The sequence below is a fragment of the Anguilla rostrata genome, chromosome 5 (assembly GCF_018555375.3).
Source record: "Anguilla rostrata isolate EN2019 chromosome 5, ASM1855537v3, whole genome shotgun sequence".
NCBI classification, from domain to species: domain Eukaryota; kingdom Metazoa; phylum Chordata; class Actinopteri; order Anguilliformes; family Anguillidae; genus Anguilla; species Anguilla rostrata.
The window spans coordinates 49262546-49284670 of record NC_057937.1 but is presented as its reverse complement, the minus strand read 5'-3'; the positions used below and the strand labels follow the sequence as shown (position 1 = coordinate 49284670).

The 22125-nt window shown below is 37.7% G+C and overlaps 1 protein-coding gene across 1 annotated transcript; it reads right to left on the bottom strand.

Annotated features, from left to right (window-relative positions):
• Window positions 1-1335: 1335 nt before the first annotated feature.
• Window positions 1336-16758, bottom strand: c1qtnf4 (C1q and TNF related 4). The gene is made up of 2 exons (XM_064336834.1): window positions 16403-16758; window positions 1336-7338 (listed from the first exon to the last, which is right to left on the bottom strand). The coding sequence occupies exon 2, from the start codon at window positions 7331-7333 to the stop codon at window positions 6242-6244; it is 1092 nt and encodes a 363-aa protein (XP_064192904.1). The 5' UTR covers window positions 7334-7338; window positions 16403-16758; the 3' UTR covers window positions 1336-6241.
• Between the last annotated feature and the right edge of the window lie 5367 nt (window positions 16759-22125).

The following is a 22125-nucleotide window of genomic DNA, read 5'->3' as shown; positions in this document are numbered from 1 at the left end:
AACGCGATATCTCAGGAACGCCTTGAGGGAATTTCTTCAAATTTGGCACAAAAATCCACTTGGACTGATTAGATTTTGGTGGTCAAAGGTCAAGGTCACTGTGACCTCACAAAACATGTTTTTAGCCATAACTCAAGAATTCATATGCTAATTATGACCAAGTTTCACACAAATATCTAATAGGATAAAATGATGAAGTGATGACATTTTATATCCAAATGGTCAAACAGAGCACTGGCTACTGGTTGGCGGAGGCATACAACCACGAGGCTGCCTGGTCAAATAAAAATGTCACACTTTATCAATGAAAAAGTGAAATTATATCAAAATTAGGCAAAACTGTCCTACAAATACTGCTAAAGAATGGAATTCAATGGATTTTGATCATAAGAATGGAGAAAGGCCATGAATTGGCAGTCATGGAAAAGGTGTTGTATTGCTTGACAATCAACTTAGAAAAAAATTGTTCTATGAGATAATGATTACCACTGTACATCCTGTCCCTGTATATGTTATTTCTTCTGCTGTGCTTGGGAAGAAGACATACTAGTTCCTCTGTTGTATTATAATATATTCATTAACACTGAAAAAGACTTCTGCATTTATTTTATTGACTCATAAGGGTTTAACATGACATAACATAACGCAAGATGAGAACAGCCCATTCAGCCCAACACTGCTTGTCTGTTCCTACCACTAAACTGTACTTAACGCTTAGTTTACCTAAAAGCTAGATAGTATCTAACACTGTATCGAGCCGGGCCTTGAATACCCCCAGTGTTTCTGCCTCCACTACATGTCCAGGCAAGCTATTCCACACATTGACTATTGGTTTGTAAGGAGATAGTTTTTTTGTGCTCCAGTCCAGATCTAGTTCAATTGTTTTTTTGTAAACTTAAGGATGTTAGCTATAAAATGAAGACACAATTATTTTGTTAAATATGGCTATCACAATCTGAATATGAAACATAAACCAAGAAATGATTTAGATTCTTAAAACGGGTGTATTTTCAGTTTTGAATGGCCAAAATGAATCACTTCTTCATTCCTCTATATTTTGGAGGTTCTCCTGTACATTACTCACCTCGCTCAACACCCATATAGGATGATACAAGATATAATATAAATACATGGCTCCACATTACCAAATATATTTGTGCAGCAGGGCTTAGAAGTCATGGGACCATATTCCATTTTGTGTCATTTTTGCAACACAACTGTTGCTGTGCAAATTATTGTATGATGTAGAACTGTAGATTTTATATTTGTATAATGATGCAGTGTTTAAAACAGAATGTATAATACTGTTAATAAGTTAATAAAGTGCAATTCACATGAGTGTTAACTTTTTGGCTTTATTACCTCATATTTCACAAGCAATTTTCAAAGACATATTCATATTAAAAACACCCTTGTACTTTTGAAAACACCCTTTTTGTTTTTGTTTGGAATTTTGTACATGACCACAAATAAATGTACACTTTACCAAAATGCCACAGATGTAGTAATTACAAATGTTTACCTTTGTATAGAATGATATAAACTGATGCAAACTACATTTAGGAAACAGTATTTTTATATCATTTCACAAGCTTAGAACCTATAAGCATGCATGAGACAACTGAATAATATTATTCATTATTCTTGCAGGTGAGACATAGGCCTAGAATTGATCAAAACAGTCAAGTCATCTACAGGAAAAATGCAATTCCACTAAAAAATTAATTGGTGCTTTAACACCATTCAATTATTTTCAACATTGATAATATATTGTCTTGAACATGAAGAAGACAGTATAATCTCATTTACAGGGGAATGTCATACTTGCTTTATGCAGTAGCATACTGAAGGATTAACACAATTACAAAATGGTAGTTGTTGGCCATTTCATTCTTCAGATGTTTTGGCATATCATTTGTTTTGATGTAATAACAGAAAGGTCAAAACTGTAAACACATGAAATTAAATACTGTTGCTCACAGATGAAAATATATTTTATGGAATTGACCATTCAAACTGTTTTTAGCAGCAGTGTTGCAGAAAGATTCCAAAATTGTCATATGGATTACAAGCTGAATCAGTTGTTTTGTGGCATACTCCCAAAATAACCATATAATATACATTCATCATAGCAAAATCATGATCATGATATATTTATTCTTCAACTGTTTTATATTTGGAAAGATAAAAATACAGAACAAATATCAACTGGATCAGATTAAAAACGGAATGATTCACAAACACATCACACACATATCTGTAGTATCATCATTTGATTAATGTCCCATGCCTCAGATATAAATCATTCAGAAACTTCAATATAGTCCTGCAAACACAGACAACTATATATATTAATCTCATGAAGCCATTCAGTTCAAGTGAAGCTCCAAAAACGTTCCTATGTATAGTGACATAAGAGAGATAAAAAATCAATAATGGCAAGGAACTGTGCCATAATATTATTATTTACGACTGTTACAGAATTCACATGTGACAGCTAGAATAGGTTGCCATCTATTGGTTGAAAATATTAGTTGCCAGTATCTCATTGTGTAATTTTGCATGTTCGGAGCAGGGAAAATGCATTTCAGATGTTTGGACTGGATGATGGTATGGCTAAAATACGTCTTTTGAATCAAGACCTGCATGTGCTTGTGGTGTAATAAGGGCTTAATGTAAGGTCCTATATCAGAGTAATGGCAGAGAGTGTGTGCTACTCCACCATGATAAAGTAAGGATCGCATGGTGGAGATGCTTTTCTTTGTTAAATCAAAAGATTTCTATAATGTCCAGAAAACCTGTTTTCAGCTGTGTAAAATTATGTTAACGGTGGACTGACAGGTCTTAACTGTTGCTCAGGGGTTTGCATGGATTAGACACACATAAAAGAGCAGTGAGTGTCTAGTCTTTATTTTAGTCTTAGTCTTCACAATCTTTTTTAGTTTTTTTGTTTTTAGTGTCAGAGGCATACAACATCATGAAGAACTAATTGTGCCTAAAAACAGCTAAACTAATATGAGAGAACAGAAGAATTCCTAAAGAAGGATAGCACAGAAACTGGGCATATCAACCACAGAAGTTTAGAAAGTCTTGAAAATAAGAGAACCCACTGGTGGAAATAAACAGGTTGGCCAAGGAAGACAACTGCAGTTGATGACAGACAAACCCAAAGAAAAACCCTAAGAGAAGGTGATGTTAGTGACATCACCAGCAGTCTTTGGGCTGAAAATATCTAAAGCCAGTGTATGCAAAAGACTTTGAGTGCAGAATTATATAGGTGATACAGCAAGATGCAAACCTTTCATCATCAGATTTTTTTTGGACAGATGAGACCAAAATAAACCTTAACCAAGCAAAGTCAAGCAGAAAGTGCAGAAAATAAAAGGAACATCTCATGATCCAAAGCATACCTCTTCATCTGTGAAATGAAATATTGTCATGGCGTGGTGAGGTATGGCTGCTTCTGAAACAGGCTCACTTGTTTTTATTGATGATGTAACAGAGTATGGCAGGAGTAGGATGAATTCAGATGTGTACAGACAGATTTTGTCTGACTACATACAAGCACATTCCTCCAATGTCATTGGCTAGCGCATCAGCCTGCAGCAAGACCCAAAACACACTGCCTATGCAACCAAAGCATTCATCAATGGGAAAAACTGTAAAGTCTTGGACTGGCCAAGTCAGTCAGTCACTTGATTTAAATCCAGTCGAGCATGCATTTCACTTGCTGAAGAGGGGACTGAAGACAGAAACCCCCCAAAACAAAGATCAACTGACAGCAGCTGCAGTGAAGGCCTGGAAAAACCTTTCCAAAGAAGATGGCAAATGTTTGGTGATGTCAGTGGGTCGTAGACTTGAAGCAGTTATTGCATTTAAGAGCTACGCAAGCAAATATTAGACTTTATTGCTTAGATTTACTTTTCAGATCATCTGTTAACTTACTTTTGCACAGCTGAAAATGGGGGATTCAAGGCAAAAACAGCTGTTTCTGTAAAACTGTAAAACATATACACATGTACATACCATGATATAAAAGTTGATTGTCTGTATTTTTGTCTTATATTGGTCTTTTGAGCTAAAATCCAAATGCCTTAAGTATATAGCACAAATTTTTAAAAAATTCACTCTACCTTTGCTATATTTTCGGAAGGCACTGCATGGGTTGATAATGAAATACGATTATGTAATTTTTGGGTAAAACTTTAAACTTTTGCAGGAATTTTAAGAAACCTGAGGTAACAGAATTACAATGCTGTTATTTAAATTTGGTGTATGAGTCGATAGTATTGAACACAAACATATGTTTGAATGCTTGATAAAGACCATATTTTCGTAATATTTTGACTTTTTGGACCTTTTTTCCATGATATTTTGCTCATAGTCTCAGATGACATGTACTATATAGCTTCAAATGAATCACAGAAGAGATAACATTTGTGTGTGCTATACATTAATTATGTTCCGTGCACTGAGCACATGGCAAGCATGGTGAAATTGTCTGCCACACATCAACAAACTGCACATATCATGAATAATTTACCAGGCTGAAATGAATCCAATGAATCAGTCCACTGAAAATTATTTAAAAATTAAAATAAAAAAAATAACTTAAATGGCTATGCCTACCTAAAAATGTGTTTTTGCCAGGAATGTTATTTAACTGTATTTGTAATAATATCTCATCATTGGTTAAGGATATAATTATTTTTCAGCCAAGTTGAATTCTAATATTGAGCAGCAATAAGGTTTTCATATCTAATCAGCTGAAATATATATTTTCCTACTTGGTGTACTGCCATAATGTATTGTGTTTTGTTACATCTAATGTGTATTTTTACCATTGATCCCTGGCTTTTACACTGTCCAGCACTTTGAGGTGCTTTATGAAAAATGAATTAAACATGTTATATAATTTAGTCTACATGGTGTTTAAATTACAAACATAACAACTGATTGAGGAGCTTTATGCATTCTCAAAGCAAGTCACACCTTTTACACGGTTTGTTATCTTCCCATTTCTGTGTAACTCTGTAATCTGTAAACAAAATGTAAACATTGAAAAGACATACTTTTTTCATTTGGTGCATAACCAGCAGCATGTATAGTGTGTAAATCATATAGTGTAAATCACTGTCATTTGATTTGACATAAGATTTGACTTCCTATAATGTAACCCTCCTCGATAAAGAACAGTAACTTTATTGCTTTATTAGTTAATTTAATTTAATTTTATATTTTCATACAATTTCTTGATTTTTACTGAACCTAGTCCTATTATAGATAATTTTAAATGTATAAATACAGATGTGAACTAGATTTATCAACTCACAGATCCCCGCCAAGTACAGATATAGCACAGATAAAATTATATTTTGAGTACAATTTGACATTGATTTTCATGGTTTTACAGCCTACAGTAAAGATAGACAGGTACTGTGTTAATATTATTAATGCAGGGCTTGATTTTTACTGAGCACAGTTGTGCCTCACCACTGATTGAATAAGTATAATTACTGTTGTGAAAAGGTAAAGCATTAACAATAGCAATTATTATTACATTTATTCAATAGCAGTAACATGGTATGCAAACAATGGCTATGTAGTTTGCGTGCTGTGGTTATATATTCATGAAATTTGTAAGTAATATGTATATTTGCTCCTCTCTAATGGTTGGACTGAGAAGCTTTCATAAAATTGATTGAATATGTTATCGGATTTGCTCAAATCAAACAGATTAGACTGCAATGGGTAATTTTTGTCAAAATTGAACAAGGCTCATTTAGAGTGAATGGAAAAAAGCTGATGACTTAATATGACTTCATCTTGTCCAAACATCTAAAACAAGTTTATCCACGTTGCCAAGCTTTCACAAAAGTGAACTTTGCATTGATGTGGATCAAAGGTGTTTTCTCTTTATACTCTAGAATAAGGTTGATTTATTAATCACTACCAGAAAACTGCAAAATGTGTCATCTTTCTTTAAGTAATGGTTAGGATGCCCCTTATATGGCCTCATGGAATCTGCTTCACAGAAACATTCTCTGAATAGTGGAAACAACCCAGCCTCAAAAGAAAATGATAATCGCCCAAGTCATTGCACATACCCCTCGAGTGAATGAAAAATAAAGAACAAATTCTGCACTGCCAAATATGTACAAAAGAATGACAAATCAGTCTTTAAAGCAACATTTTGTCCATAAATAGCAAGGTTGAGAAATCTTATTCAGGACCATATGGTTTAAGGTTTTCTGGCTGGCTGTGGTCTATGCAGGGGGAGCTCAGGGTAGACCAAGAAGCCAGTGAAGGTGATGTACTTGCCATGGTTGCTGTAAGCCCCATAGCCATCATGCTGGTGGCTGAAAAGCCAGATGGTGTCACCACGGTGCAGTGACAGCATCAGACTCTGGCTCTGCAGAGCCTTCTTGCTGTCACTGTCATCGTAGATCATAGCCTGCACCTCGAGGTGGTTCTTCATCAGCTTGACAGACATGATCTTGTTGGGGAGCTTGCCAATGTTGAACGAGAAGTAGTAGGCTCCAGGAATGCGGCAGGTGAAGACGCCTGTGGAAATGTCGAAGTCTTCACCGACGTTAACAAAGTCTGTGTCAAAATTTATGGGCATGTGTTCGAAGGTCTCTTTGTTTACTCCCACAATGCTCTGAGTGCGGGCCACCGAGAAGGCTGATCTGAGTTCCTCATCTTCATCATCCTCTTCCTTGAAAGTCTGAACTGATTTGTCCAACTGCAGGTTATCAGTAGTTTGCCCAACGTGAGCCAACACCTCTTTGCTGTAGCTATGGATGGTGCTCTGGTGGACAGGCCGCTGGAAGGAATATGTGTCTGGGTAGATCAAGTAGCCGTTGAAAGTGGTGTAGTGACCTATGTTGCTATAGATAGCGTACTTGGGATTGCCGTGAAGCCGTAGCCAGACAGTGTCCCCGAAGTCAAGCTGCAGCATAGCACTCTGACTTTGCACCTTGCGCTCCTCACTGTAGTTTTCATCATAGACAATCACCTGCACCTCGTTCTTGTTCTTCATCAGCATCACTGACAGGTCCTTACGGGGGAACTTCCCCACCGTGAAGGAGAAGTAGTACGCCCCGGGGATGCGGCAGCGGAAGATGCCGGTTTTGGGGTTGAAGTCATTGCCGATGTTGACATAAACCTTGTCGAAGGTCACCACCATCTTGGGGCCCCCCTCCATGCTGCTGGTCTTGGCCACAGAGAAAGCCGACTGCTGCTCCGCTGCCTCCTCGGGCGTGTAGGCTGATGCACACCCACAGATGAAACGACACACCAAGCCAATCAGGAGAGCCTGGGCAGAGATCATCTTTTCTGTGGAAAAGAAAAGACACTATCAGCTGCACAGGTTGTCAGGTGGAAAAAGTACATTATAGGTAATAGAGTAATTTTAGAATCCATATAATATTGACGATGAGTTTACCTCAGACATCCTTGAAAAAATGTGACTTTGTAAGGTCACTAAATTGGTAACTGCACAACTATTGACTTTGCGGTATAGAAAAGGAAATTTCAGACAAAAAAATGTTTTGAGGTATTATATGAAGTTGAAGAGTAGGGAAATTCGAGTGAGATCACCACTATACTTTTAATGTCATAACAGTGCTTTCCAACATACTACTATTTCAAACAGCCTACAATTGTTGAACATACACAGTAATATGTTTTGTTAAATCAACTCTTACAAAGTACATATGGTCTCTATTGGACTCATGTGCACACTGTAAGAGTTAAATTAACACTAAACATTTTACTGTGCAAATGTTTCTTTTATTTTTTTGTCTCATTTGTCTCATGACAAAAGTAACTTCACTTCCATTTAGAAATGCAGTGTGCATGGGAAAGCACTGTCATGGCATAGGTAAAGTAAGAGTGCTATGGTGCCCTAACCAGAATTTTGCCAACCATTTCAGCTCTGTATTATTACACTGACTTAAAATTTTGTTTTTGCTTGGAATTATAGAAAAATTGGCTACGTTCCAGGAATGTACCGGTCCCTTATGCTTGGTCGCATATGATGCATGATGTTTTATCACCGAGCTTCCTTGATTTCCCCCAAGAAGAATCCATAGATAAGAGGATGTAAACATACATTATGTATGAGCCTTTCATATCCCCAGGGCTATTTTATTTTATTACTTAGGTAGTGGTGCTTGCATAATGACAACACATGTAGCCTCCTTGAAACGAATTTCAGAGGCTACACATTAGTATAAAAAAGGAACATTTCAAATTCTCTCCACATTAAGGTAGATAAATTTAATCCAGGATCAAGTGCGTAAGGTGTCACATGTTATTGTATTTGTCTCTCATTTCAGGGGTCCATTTTTCTTGGCAGCACAGCTCTCTCGGGCTGGGCATTCTAGCTCAGAGCATTGTTTCAGGTGGATTATCAGACAGAACCTGATGTTGCTGTTGTTGCACTGGGCTAAGAGGAGCACAACAATAAGAGCGTTAGGAGGGCAATGCGGGAGACGAGGTCTGAACAATTATGTTTATGCTTGTAGATGGGCACTTAACTCAGAAGGAGTCTTCTAAATCTGTTTAATTTTCCTGCCTTTTCTTTCAGATTTTGGTGCTAAAGTGCCTCAATGCCTAGGCACATAAAACAAATCCTTATTCCTTTATGGTTTAGTAAATGTTTCCATTTACTTAGCTCATTTATAGAGAGTGTCTGTGTGCAATCTATGCTTTTGACTGCAATCCCTGACTGTCCCTGCTGAAAACCAGCAGTATCATGTGGAGATATATTTATGGTGATGCCCAGGGTCATAAGACAATTGCACATAGCTCTGTGGGTTGGCCCTCCATGCTCCAGTTCTTCCCATTCTTTCATGCTGTTTAAATTAGGCATGAATAACAATTTGAAAGATCCAAAACATCTACAGTAAGTTATTGTAAGACAGAACAATCACAAATGCAAAAAAAGCATAGTGTAGTGTAAATTAACATTAGTAAGAATGATAAAAATGGACATAGAGAATGGAAAAGGTAAATATAAGGGAAACACATCAGCTAGATACACAAAAATAATGTTCCATTATAGATATTGGCATGTCCAACACCCAGTTTGAGATTTGTGTTTTCCTTATGCACCTGTAACTCGTATAGTCATAATGCATTCATTATTTTTATGACCAATGCCATCAAACAACTTCTTTACCTGCTGTCCTCACCTCTGCACAGTGCACATACATTTGTACAGTGCAGTGTACATGGGTCAATGCAACAATTACTATAGCTAGTGATTAATTCTAGAAATTCTGAAGCACCATTCCACATGTCAAAATAAAATCAGTAATAATTACAGATGAAAAAATATTAAATAAGTTCCTTGTTGTTGCTATGAATAATGGTAAAATTTAAACTAAATCCATACTTACATTTATCCTAGCTCAGACTGAGCTTGACAAGTTTTACATATTTAAATATTGCTTTAATAAGTACACCAAATCAAAACAAAACAAGAAGGTATTTCAAATAGGCTACATATGATACTATTTGTATGTTTATCGTTTATCACAATCGTATTCTCTGTACACCGTTCACTAAAGATAGCTCAATGTACTGCAACAAAAATAAAATAAATTTAAAAAACACCCAACTCTTTCCCCCTGAACTGAACAAAATGATTCAAATAGCTGAAGTGAGTATATTAAAATATTAGTTCAGGTGTTATGATGAAAAAATAAATATGAGAAAAGAAAAATAAAAATCAAACGTCAGTATGACATAAAGGGAACATAAAATTGTTTTGGTCATGAATCCTATACCTCAAAATAAAAGATAACATAGAAACCGTCTGTACCATTTCAGGAACATACCGAGCTTCCTCAAAAACAATCACTAGGCATTCCACACTCAATCGTCACAACTTAAATTTAAAATAACACCTTGAATGTTGAAATAGCAGAAATAAGAGCAGTTTTGATGCTAATCGTGCATATTTTTTTTGTACCAATTCTGTTTTAAGAACCAATCTGGACAGTTGGTGCTAGAATGCATTAACAGAAACAATATAAAAGACAAGTATCAATGTTTTCCCCTGAATCACAGAAACAGAAATGGCAGAGTAACTACTATTTTGCATATCCACAATGATTTACACTGCATACATTTTCTTTGACTCATTTATATAGCAATAAGAACTTCTGTGTATTAGTGTACAAACACTCCACCCCCTTGAAATCTGAGCCCATGTCTACCAATCTAACCAAAACTCTGCCAAAAGACAAATGTATGAATACAATAGCAATAACAATTTAATTCACAGACTCCCTGACTTATATATCCATTCACAAGGATAATTCACACAGATATCACACAATTATATGTTTAATATCAATTCATAAAACTTGTGAAAGGCATAGTCAAAGATGTAAACATAGGTACCCAGTAGAGGAATATGTGAAATTTTAAGATTAGAGAGCAACAGGAAGCTATTCCCTCCAAGCTGCTTCCCCAACAAAAACAATTTGTTTTTACTGTGTAATTTTGTAATGGTATCTGATATAATAGCCTATCAAAAGAATCTAACATTATACATTTCTCCTAGCTCATTTTTTTCAATTTCACACAATGCTGACAATACAAATGATCAGGTGAGAATCTTCTGAAAAAAAGCACAATGAGATGATGAATGGATGAAAAACTACAGCACAAAACCAGCATCGACGAGACAATGCGCAAGAGGAAGGGAAAAAACCCCGGACTTGTGAATCACAAGAGACAAACATAATCAACGGCAAGTGAAAAGCTTTCGGAACTGTCAAACTATCATGGTTTTGCAATTCAGTTGATAGACATGGGAACTGCTATCATGGGTATGAACACAACAGATTATGGAACCGGAATTAGTTGATGAGAATACATAATATAACATTGTCACTTGACCTACAGTATCTAGTAATTTTCAGAAGGAAATTGAAACCAAATTCCAATTTGCAAGTCAAGGTCAGACTAGATCAGAGCACTGAGTGTCCTAAAATCCCTTTCTTATTGTTTAACCCAAATACATTAATCAATTTTTTGCCTTTCAGGAAGATTAATTCTCTCGAATATTAACTAACTAAACTACTCTATTAATTTCATATTTTCATGGACTTGTGAAATGTTTCATAATGTTAGGCTGATGGAAAGCAATCTTTAGTAAAGCTTTATTTGAAGCATAACCATTTTGTATGCAATTCATTACCCTTCATCAGGTTTGTCACAACTCAAGCCCATTTGTCATATCTCAATTCCTTTAAATTTTAACCTTTTTCCACGAGGCATCACTGTAGACACTCATCTCAGAAATTATTTGATAATGAATAACACAAGTGTGACCATCAAGGATTAACTAGAACAACTAGTCTGTGAGCACAAACTGATGCAATTAAAGGGAAGTGTCAACAAAATGAAACATGCACAAATTACATCTCAAAAATGATTAGAGACACTGCGCAACAATGCCCACTTGATCCACTACAGACCAACAGGTACATTTTTTTTGTGCAACATAAAATTGGCTAGAACATATCTAAAAGACAACAACATAACTGGGGTTTGACAAAGGTTTGGGGGCATTTTTTGTAAAAAAATAAAATAAAATAAATAAAAATAAATAAATAAATAAAAATAAAAAAGATATTCAAAAAAAGGAAACAATAGGATATAAAGCTTTAGAGAACAGGCATTATATTATTTACAATTTGACAAGGGTATTTATCCACACTAATATTTACTTGAATCAATAGCACAATGAATATCAAAATGCATTTTTAAACTACCCACTGTCCTTTAAATTAATAATGGATGAACTTCCGAAGGAACTGTTTCTATATCTGCGAAAGGTGATCACACAACAAAGCCCGATTATTCTTTCTATGGTTATAGTCTTTTTTTAATCCAGTAATGATGATGTTTATGTTTATTAGGGAATGTTGGGTCAGTTCATGTGTCTTTTTTCAATAAAAATACAACTTGAAACATCAGTTATTTCCCTAAAGGCAAGCCAAAGGAGACAAAATCATCACAAGATAATGCCAAGAACACACAGTACTTGTCGTTACGCTTGGTCATTGCCATCAGAAATGAAAATGTTTCACATTTCCACCTCAATTCACACTTGACACATTAGCAGTGGCAAGGAGAAGAAGATCAATAAAGACCAGGCTAGAGATAAAACAAACCATATCTCACACGGCTGACTGTTCAGAGGAAGATAAAGAGGAAATACAATAATCATAGAAAGACAGTTCCGTCTATATCTATGCTTTAATTGGCTGAATAAAATACATTAATGATGATAGTTATATTCCTGACAGAAATTTTAAGTGACAATAAGAGATTGAAATTGTTAAAATCAGGTAAATACATGTGAGACCACCATCACACTCTTATTTGACCTTTGTCACAACAGTGCTTTCCAGCATGCATTGCTTTTAAGAATGGTGTTGTACCATATGCAGCTTAATTTTAGACACTTACTGCTTTGCAGGTTATTGAGGTGAGTTTGTGAGGATTAATGTACCTTCTAAAGCAGCCTAAAATATTAGCCCAAATTATAGCTTTTTCTTTTTCTTTTCTGACCATATTTAATTGGAAAAAAGCAAGAAGGCAAAAAAATCTATACCAATCACCTTCAAGTCTCTGTGGTTGTTAAAACCATGGGATGGACAGGGGGAGAAAACCGATTGCCATGACAACAACTGATTCAAAGTCATATATGTAGTTTATGAAGGGGGTGGGGTGACATGTCTCCCGAGAGGTAGCATCAGTCACTCCCTGCTGAGTGACAAAGCCATTGAATGCTAGCTTCTCCCCGACAACCAATCAACAGTATCTCCCACATTTTTTTTTAATGAGACCTACTTTACTGTTCCAAGTAACCTGTGCACACAGCCAAGCTTTGGCTTGCAAGCATCTAAGTATCAACCATTAAAAATATCCATTCATGCTTGGATTTCATGTGTTGACAATGGTACAGCAAGTTGACCATTTTCTTGTTTTATGTATTTTTACATTTTAGACTTACATCTACCTGTTATGCATACCTACATACCTAGCTACCAATCTAGATACTTCCCTACTGGTAAAACCACCATTTGCTAACATCCTCCTCTGTTTTTTTGTTATCTGTGGCTCTCAAACAAAATGGTTATTGTTAGCAGATCGCTGCCAACTCAACTAGCTCCCAGAGGGCCTCTGTCCTACTTCTGTGGCTTCTCCTGCTGGGGGTGGGGGGAGAAGATCTGTCTTCGAGGAAGCGCTAACAATTACTGAGAGGAGATAAACAGCTGACAGAACGGCATTGTTACCCATCTTTCTACATCAGTAAGGTAGCATGTTCCCCCCACACTTTCGGGCATTTATCATCGCTGGCTGGGGATATTGATAGTCCTGTAGCTTCTAGAACATGGCCATCAGTCATCCGCGTAGGGCGTGTGATATTCCCAGCACTGAAATGTTCTGGAGTCTCCCTAGGTTTATTGCAGTCCCCCTTTCATATTTCTCCCACACCTCTATTCCACACTGCTGGCACTGTATGGAAATGATTTCGCACCTGGATTTGTCACTCTGGTTGCGTATTATCGGCTTCATAGCACACTGGAAGCACAAAAATAGCTCTTTTCCTTTCCTTTTGAGGGGATCTAGTTATATTTGTATGCTTTATGGGTTTACATTCATGTATTATTCCTTACATAAATTCCAAAACTGATGCACAAGGGAAAAAAAAAACATTGCATGAAATAATACCAGCATTTATAACATCCAACCAAGATAAATAGGAAAAAAATCAAGGTAAATATCAAGGTAAATAACATTACATTGCAACTTATAAAAACAAAAACATCAATATTTTTTTTTTCAGGAATACAAAAATTCAATATCACCAAAAGGCACAGAAGGCCCATTTTAAATTTACAATAATTGTAAAGCCAAACAAACAAGCACGCATAGAATTGTAAACAAACGTAAATAGCATTACACAGCCATACCTATAACATTATATGTTACTGCTGCTTTGATTTTGAATATGGTCACCTCAAATTAAGGAGTACAGCTAAAACATGAAAGATACAATGAAAGATAGAAGAACTCTTGGGTTTTTATAGGGTGCAATGCCATGTGGCGGAGCACTGGATAAGTCTGAGCAGGGCAAGTCTTCTGAACCTGGGTCCTACTCCAGAGTGGAAATCAAGTGGATTACAAGAGAAGCAACAAAGGCAGAGTGAATTGAGCTCCCATGTGATTTTTCTGCCCAGAATCATGGTAATAGGACCCAAAGTTAATCTTAGTGACAGCCTTGGGGCTGCAGCGGCTGCTGCCAGCAAGGGATTAGCCAGCAATCAAAAAATTACTTTCAGCATTAAATCCAGGATAATGTTGTTCCACTGTAAGACATCTGTGCTAATTACCCGTGTTGATTGAGTAGAAGAGACGTTCGCCTCACCAGAAGGTGTCGGTTCCAACTGCATGGTTAATGCACAATTAATAATGTACTGCGTGGTGGTATGTGAGTCTCCCCTATACAGAAGGGCTTTTCTAGCTCCCAGGACTTGCTGCTGATGTATTGCAGTCAGGGTGTTTTATGTGTGTGCGGCTTCATGCAGTGGTTTCAGAGGCAGAACACACCACGAGGCTTGTTAAATGATTTCATCAGATCATGTCGTGCGATAGAGCCAGAGAGCAGGGCAGATTCTGGCAGATTGCATTTAGTTAATCTCCCGTGAACTGCCTCGCAGGAGCGTTCTCTTCCAATTGTTATTTGAACAACGCTGATGAGATTTTAGATGTATTGGTGTTTTGAGGCGCCGGTCCGTACCGCGATCTAATCGTGAGCACAGCGCAAGTGAAAAGAGGGAATGTGTTACAGCTGCTGGAATACACCGATGCCTTGTTAGCCTTCTGCAGCAACTTCAAGCGTTTCATCTTTGTCTTCGATCAATATTGCCGATTTTAACGAGACAGCGTGCTGCAAGGGCTATGTGTAAATCGAGCTGCAGCACAGGCTGATGGACTGAGATTGTTTACTCAGTGCAGTGGGTTTTTTTTTTTGATCATGTCTGTCATTGGTTAATAAATAAATAAATAAAAATAGCCAGCCTGGAAATATATAGTTGTATTAAATATGAATGGATACTCTATCATCAAGGTTAAAATACAATACTGGTCAGTAATTTATCTTCACTTCATTGGCAATGAGCATTGATTAAATTCAAACATCAATTACATAAAATCAGCACCCATAAAGCTGCTCTTGAAAGGTGATATGAAGACAGAGTACCTCTCAACAGCATCTGCTGTGAAGCAATAAGATGAAAACTGAGGTGATGAGCAATTTAATAATGGTCTCATGCTGAGAGGTGTCAGAAAATGTCTGAGATTACAGTGTGCCTGAGTCTGTGGTGCACCACAGCCAATCATGTTAGAATGAATTACAACAATTTCCTCATGCAGCTCGATCATCGGCGCTAATTGAACATCAATATTGTATAAGGGGGTGTCAAGTAATCCTGTGTGCCACCTTCTTTTTCAAGGTCGGTGTGTGGTCATGTTGCTATGGGTTGAGGCAGGGGTTGTGGTGTAGTCTTTCCTCAAAATGCATGCCTGCTCCCATCTCCTTCCTAATGCATGGGGTGGTTAATTTTTCTAAGATGGCTGGAAGGATAGGAAAGGATGTGATATGTACACCCTTGTTTTTGTTTTTACTGTGCATGTGAGTAATGGCACTGGTAAATTGAATGGACAGGACAATGCCCATCTATTTTGAAGTTATGCCTTTCATGTGACTGATATCAATCACTGTGGCTGTACTGTTAAGGAAGCTGATTACAGTAGACCACTGTACAATTACCTGGACTAATGACTAAAGACAGTCGCACCTGAAGGGGATTTTGCCAAAAACAAAGTAATAAAAATAAAATGGAGGCTGCATCTTGCACATGGGTCAGGGACAATAAATTACAAAGGGTGTCAACCTTTTTTATCATGAATATTGAATTACTTTTATCAAAAATGTCATATCAGAGCCTAATAATAATAATATTGTATAATTCTGTTGTAAATTGGTCTGTGTGAGAAGACAGTAGGTGGAAGAATAGGGAAGAGCTCAGAGGAATTATGAGAAAACCAGCATCGCAACTCTGCTTGAAAAGACATCAAAGTTGCTAATCATCAGCTTCAAACAGAAGGCTGGCACAGGCTCAGGATTGTTTAACACAATTGATTCAATATTAATGATGTTTTATCGGGACTTATAAATTATGCATGTTTTCTGGATACTACAACACATTAACAGCAGACAATTGACTCAGAATTCAAGCCCAGAAAGCATGGGAAAATAATCCTGGCACGCTGTAGTAGTACCAACTGTAGATAACAATCGCCTTACCTGCGTTTAGTAGGAAGGAGGGAGGTATTGTCAAAGTTCCCTCAATTGAATCCACACAGGGGAAGCCCAGCTATGGAGTAAAGGTGATGCGCTGTGTCCGGCTCCGCTCTTCTGTGAAATGTTAGGATGCACGGAGAGCAGGCAAATGACAGCAATATCTGACCAATGAATCTAATTTCTGTGTTTCCTCCGATCGGCTCAACCTGCTGATATCTGCCAGGCAGTGTGCGCGTGTGTGGCACGCACATACACATACACACACACACACATACGCACACGCTTGCGCACACACACTAGAGAATCCAGCGGAGGGATCTGAATTTCAATGGGGGTCCTTCTACGAATCAGGGGGGTTCTGGACGGGCTGCATGCGCTAAAGTGCTCAGCAGTGAGGCGACACACAAGTGTGGGAGGGGTGGATGCAGCATTCTTTTGAGGTGTTGCCAAGGCTGAGAGCTCATATGTATACATGCACACTCTGTCTTGCTCACAGACGTATACTCACTGGTACTGCTGAAAGTGGAATGGTCAGGGGAGTAAGATGACAAAGAGGATTATCCAATGTGTGTGCACAGGGAGTGGGTAATGAAGGAGAACGATTAAAGAAGTACGCAGTGCTTCATTTAAACAGTATGTGTGTGCTTACACTTGTGTATTGGGGAGGAGAAAATTACTAAATCTAAACAAGCACTTAAATACTGGAGGGGGATGGATTGTGCTGCATTAAAAGAAAACACTGGTGCCAAATTCACACACAGTTGGGGGAAGGGGATGTGGCAGGAATACATTGAGGTATGAATCTGGTATGAATGAATATAATGAATATTCTTGAATTGCTATTTACAATTTTGCCTTTTTTTCTCCAATTTTTTGTTCCCATATGTTAATTTTTTTCCTTTTTTTGTAGAGTTATACAAGAGCATGTAGCTGTATGGAGCAAATATGGAGCAATTTGAACAAATATTCTCTTCTTTCTCAAAATGAGGCTGAAAAGGCAGTGATAATTGCATGCTTCACTTCTGTGTAAGGAAATCCATATCAATCAATATTTCCCTGGGTATGTAATTAGGCTTCAGAATGCATGTAGCTCCTGCAGGCTGGTGAACAGTTTGCCTCTGGAAACAACTGCATAATTTGCTCTTGCCTCATTGCTGATTGAAATAATGATAGTAAGCTCTTCAGAGATATACTGACATATTTAGAGTATTCCATTCACTAATTAAAACACAGAATGCACTGTTGGTGTTACCATACCCTCAGACTTTGACTGATAGCATGTAGACATCAAATTAACATTAAATACTTTCATGTCCGGAGCAGACCTCTCAGCCAAGTCTTTATTAGGTCTCTTAGGCTTCCATGCTCACTGAGCTAGACACCAACTTGTTCTTGTTTCTTATCTTTCATGCCTGATTTTCATGTCCAGTACCAAATGGCTGGTCATAATTGTAAACCCATCCTTTTGCTGAAACATCCTCTATTGGTTCAGGAGAGCACACACTAGAGTACACATTCCTAAAGCGTATAACAGATAGGCCCTCCTTACACCCAGAGGGATGCTTGATTGGGACTTGAAACAGTTGGCCCCTTAGTTTCATCAATAACATCGGTACCTAAACTAGAAACCCACTTAAGAGACCCCCACAGACTATTGTTCTGTGGGGTTTTCTCCCCTTTTGCTTTTCCTTCACATAACTCAACATGAAATAATTTGGTCTGGATCGAAATGGACATGGATGGCATGCTGTGTAGATACACATTATTAAGTTTGTTTGAGTGATTGACCATGCCCAATGTGGATGGAAATATTGTCTTTTGTGGCTTTGCCAGGATTCATATGAGTCACAGAAAAAAAAACGTGTGGGATGATTGTGCTGAGATTAATGTCTAGATTTAACCCGGGTGAGATAAGTGCTATGTCACTACATATGGCTACCATGGTGTATGATGTGCTCACCTGCCGTATGTTCCCTATGTTTTGGACACTTTGTTCATTCAAGTCTGTAAGCCTCAAATTCAGCATGCATATTCTCCACATAATGATAACAAAATTGTGAAGGTTTAACCATCATGTCATTTTATATGGTGGCACACACCCTCATTTCTGCATAACTAAAGACTTGAGTTATTGTTGCCTTTCTATCAGCTCGAACCAGTCTGGCCATTCTCCTCTGACCTCTGCCATAAACAAGGCATTTTCACCCAGAGAACTGCCGCTCACTGGATATTTTCTCTTTTTCTGACCATTCGCTGTAAACCCTAGAGATGGTTGTGTGTGAAAATCCCAGTAGATCAGCAGTTTCTGAAATACTCAAACCAGCTCGTCTGGCACCAACAACCATGCCACGTTCAATGTCACTTAAATCACCCTTCTTCACCATTCTGATGCTTGGTTTGAACTTCAGCAGATCGCCTTGACCATGTCTATATGCCTAAATGCATTGAGTTGGTGCCACGTGATTGGCTGATTAGATATTTGCGTTAACGAGCAATTGAACAGGTGTACCTAAAAAAGTGACCGGTGAGTGTATATATCTTTGTGTATGCCTATTATGTCCTTGTACTATTATTAAAGGGTAAGCACCACATAACGGCATCCCCCAAAGATATTGGACCAATTATTTCTAGAGGTTTTTCATTATATTAAGCTGAAATTGTTGTCAGCATGGCTTAAAATTTGACAAATTGATCCGTCCCCCTTTAAATACAACAGCAATTTAATAAATTATCCCATATAAATAGACTTTGTTTACCTTTAATATGTAAAATCTGAATTCGCTATATATTTGTTGATGTTAAAATTAGTGGTGTGCAGTTCTTGAACAATTCACGCTTTATCTACCTTAATTAGTAGCACATTATGCTCACCAGTGAAACCACTTCTTATTACTTCTGCGCAACCTGTATTTAATAGTTATAAGCAGCCATGTCTATTTGAAGACAGTGTCTGGTGGCACTGAGCTGTGAAAATATTATTTGGAATGCTCGTACATCCCTGGCAACCTTACCTCGTTTCCAGGACAGCAGCTGTGGATGCCAGCATTTGATGACAGCGAGTCCTGACAAGCCATGCACGGGGGGTGGGGGGAATGGTGCGGCTGCTTTGACAAATACATCACACCCCTCCACTCGACTGTGACAGAGCAAATCTCAAAATCCTGTTATATCTCCCTCTCTTTCTCCACCTCCAGCCCTGTCTCCCACACCATATGGCTCATTTTCCAAGCACCAGGAGAGGAGATTAGGATAAAAAAACAGATGAATTGCACAAAAATAGTGCAGCCTACCTCCCTTCTATGCAGTTTATCATTCACAGTTAGTTAACCAGAGATTTTATAAATTCTGTTTGTCACTGCTGGTATAAATTCAGGTATGTGGGCTGAGGTTGCAATTGCAACCTATGATCCAATGAAGGATAGTTCACTTCAATCTGTATCTCATGTTGTTTTTGAACAAACCTATTATGTTTCATTGAGGTCAAAATCATTTTTTTTTTTAAAACTACACGTATGCACAATTCTATTGCAGCTATCTTATAATATAAATGAATATCCTCCTAAATATGCCAGTCAGCCATATTTCATGTTCTGAACTGGCTGTGAAACTATATGCAACCAATTATACATACCAATTCGATTAGGACAGTGAGCAATTGCTGACTTTGAGAGAATCACCCATCCCATCCCTGCAATCCCCCAACTTCCTGCCTTGCCTCATTTTGAGGCACACGCAAACATTCTGAGGCACACGCAAACAGGGAATTCAGCGCTCTCCCGTTGCCTTTCTCATTCCTCAATTTTTCCCTGATCTGCCTCTGCGTTGGCGGCCTACATGCTGTCCCCTGGCCACGTGAATTTGCTGAGAATTCCAACGGGGAGGCTTCAGACTCACACCCCTGCGTCTCTCACACTGCTTAGTGCTCGTGACAGACACCTCTGATTAGCTGCCACAATGAAGTTTCGCTGCTCTCTTTAATTTCTCAAAGCCCAAGCTCTCTACAGAAAAACAGAGGACATACAGTAGCGACGACACGATCAAAGCAGTGTCTGGAGGTCAGACCTGCCCCTCAGTGAAAGGCATGTTCAGACAGTAATTTCTCTAATCTCCATAAAGAGGTCTCTGGCAACATTTAGAGAAAGTGGCCTAGTGCCTCTATAGCCTAGTAATGTCAGACTGATTTCTTAAATGGACAGTGTATAAGAATGGCTGGGGCAAATGGCCACAGTTCTTTTAAAATACAGGCTAACTTGGCCCCAAAATGTCATTTGTTAATGCATGACAGAATCATAGACAAACTCAATGAACTGTTGTGCAAAATATTAATTTCAAACCATTTTAAATTCACAAACACTATAAAATTCTGAAATCACATCGATAAAACAATTATATCTTCAGCCAGTCAACTGCAGATTTCCCAGCTTACTTTCTTGTATTAGGCAATATTTAAGTAAGGAGCTCCACTACCGAGTCTCCAGCGGACCCTTGTGGTCGCTGTCCAGCTTCAGTGGAATATTTGTACACAGCTGACAGAAACCACTGAACTTTTCAAATCCATATAAAAAATACATTAGAAGTCATACGGACATTAGCTACAGCTAAAACAGCTGAGCCGGATAGCTGTTTGCTAACCTAAAGAGGTTTTCATGACCCAGTCGCCATGGGTTCAATTTCTCACGTGTGCACAATTAAGTCTGTTTAGTTGTGACAGTTGAAACTGCATATTATGGCCACATTGATGATTACAGTGATAATTTCAGTATTTTGCTCTGCAACTACAGACCATGATGGTAACATTGTATAAGCATATTCGTTCACATACATATTAAGTATGGTAACAACAACACAGTTGAACTCCAAATATTTGTGTTTATGCGTATATAAGACTGATAGCACACATATTGTCCAATACCATGAAGTGCTGCCTTTCAATTCTTGAGAAATTATGGATTTAGCTTTTGTTTTTACCAGTGGCTTGGTATTCTGTGAGGTTTGGATCAAACTGAATTACCCTCTGTGATTCACCATAAACATTCAATGCATTCTTCCAGAAAATTATTGTTCCTTATTGTCCAAATCTACATTCCCTCTATTTGAAAAGAAATAATTATCACTTTTGTATTTGAAATGCTAAAATGAAGGACACTGACTGCAAGAGTTTCAAGAGTTGCCTTCAAGAGAAATTAGCCAGTAAGTAAGCATATGGCACCCCCTATGAATCTAATATCCTCTTGAGCCAAAAGCACAGCTTTTCAATTATTTATGTCCATGTGCATTGTGCCAGGGGCATGACAGGGGAATTGACTCTCACAGGGGTACAAGATGGTGTGCTGGTAAAGAACATAAGTAACCTATTGAGCCAGTAAGGTCAAGGACTTGAAACAGAATAGAAATGCACAACTACGCAAGGGACTGTCTGTCATATTTTTAAAATAAGAAAACTTATTGTACCTATTTTAAATCAATCAATTTGGAATAGAGGTTGCAAAAGCACATCCTGTATTATTAAAAGCATAGTATTTTTGGAACAGAGAGCATACACGTACAAATAAGCAGGTAAAGTAATGTCTAAAGGCAGCCCATTTAAGCAACATTAACTTAATTATGCCAATCCTGTTGTGTTGGGGGTGGGAGGCATACAGACGTCATTTATTGCTGTGTGTTAAATTTTCATTGTTAGAAAAAACAAACACACACCAAATAATTTGTGCAAGGTGCTAGGTCAC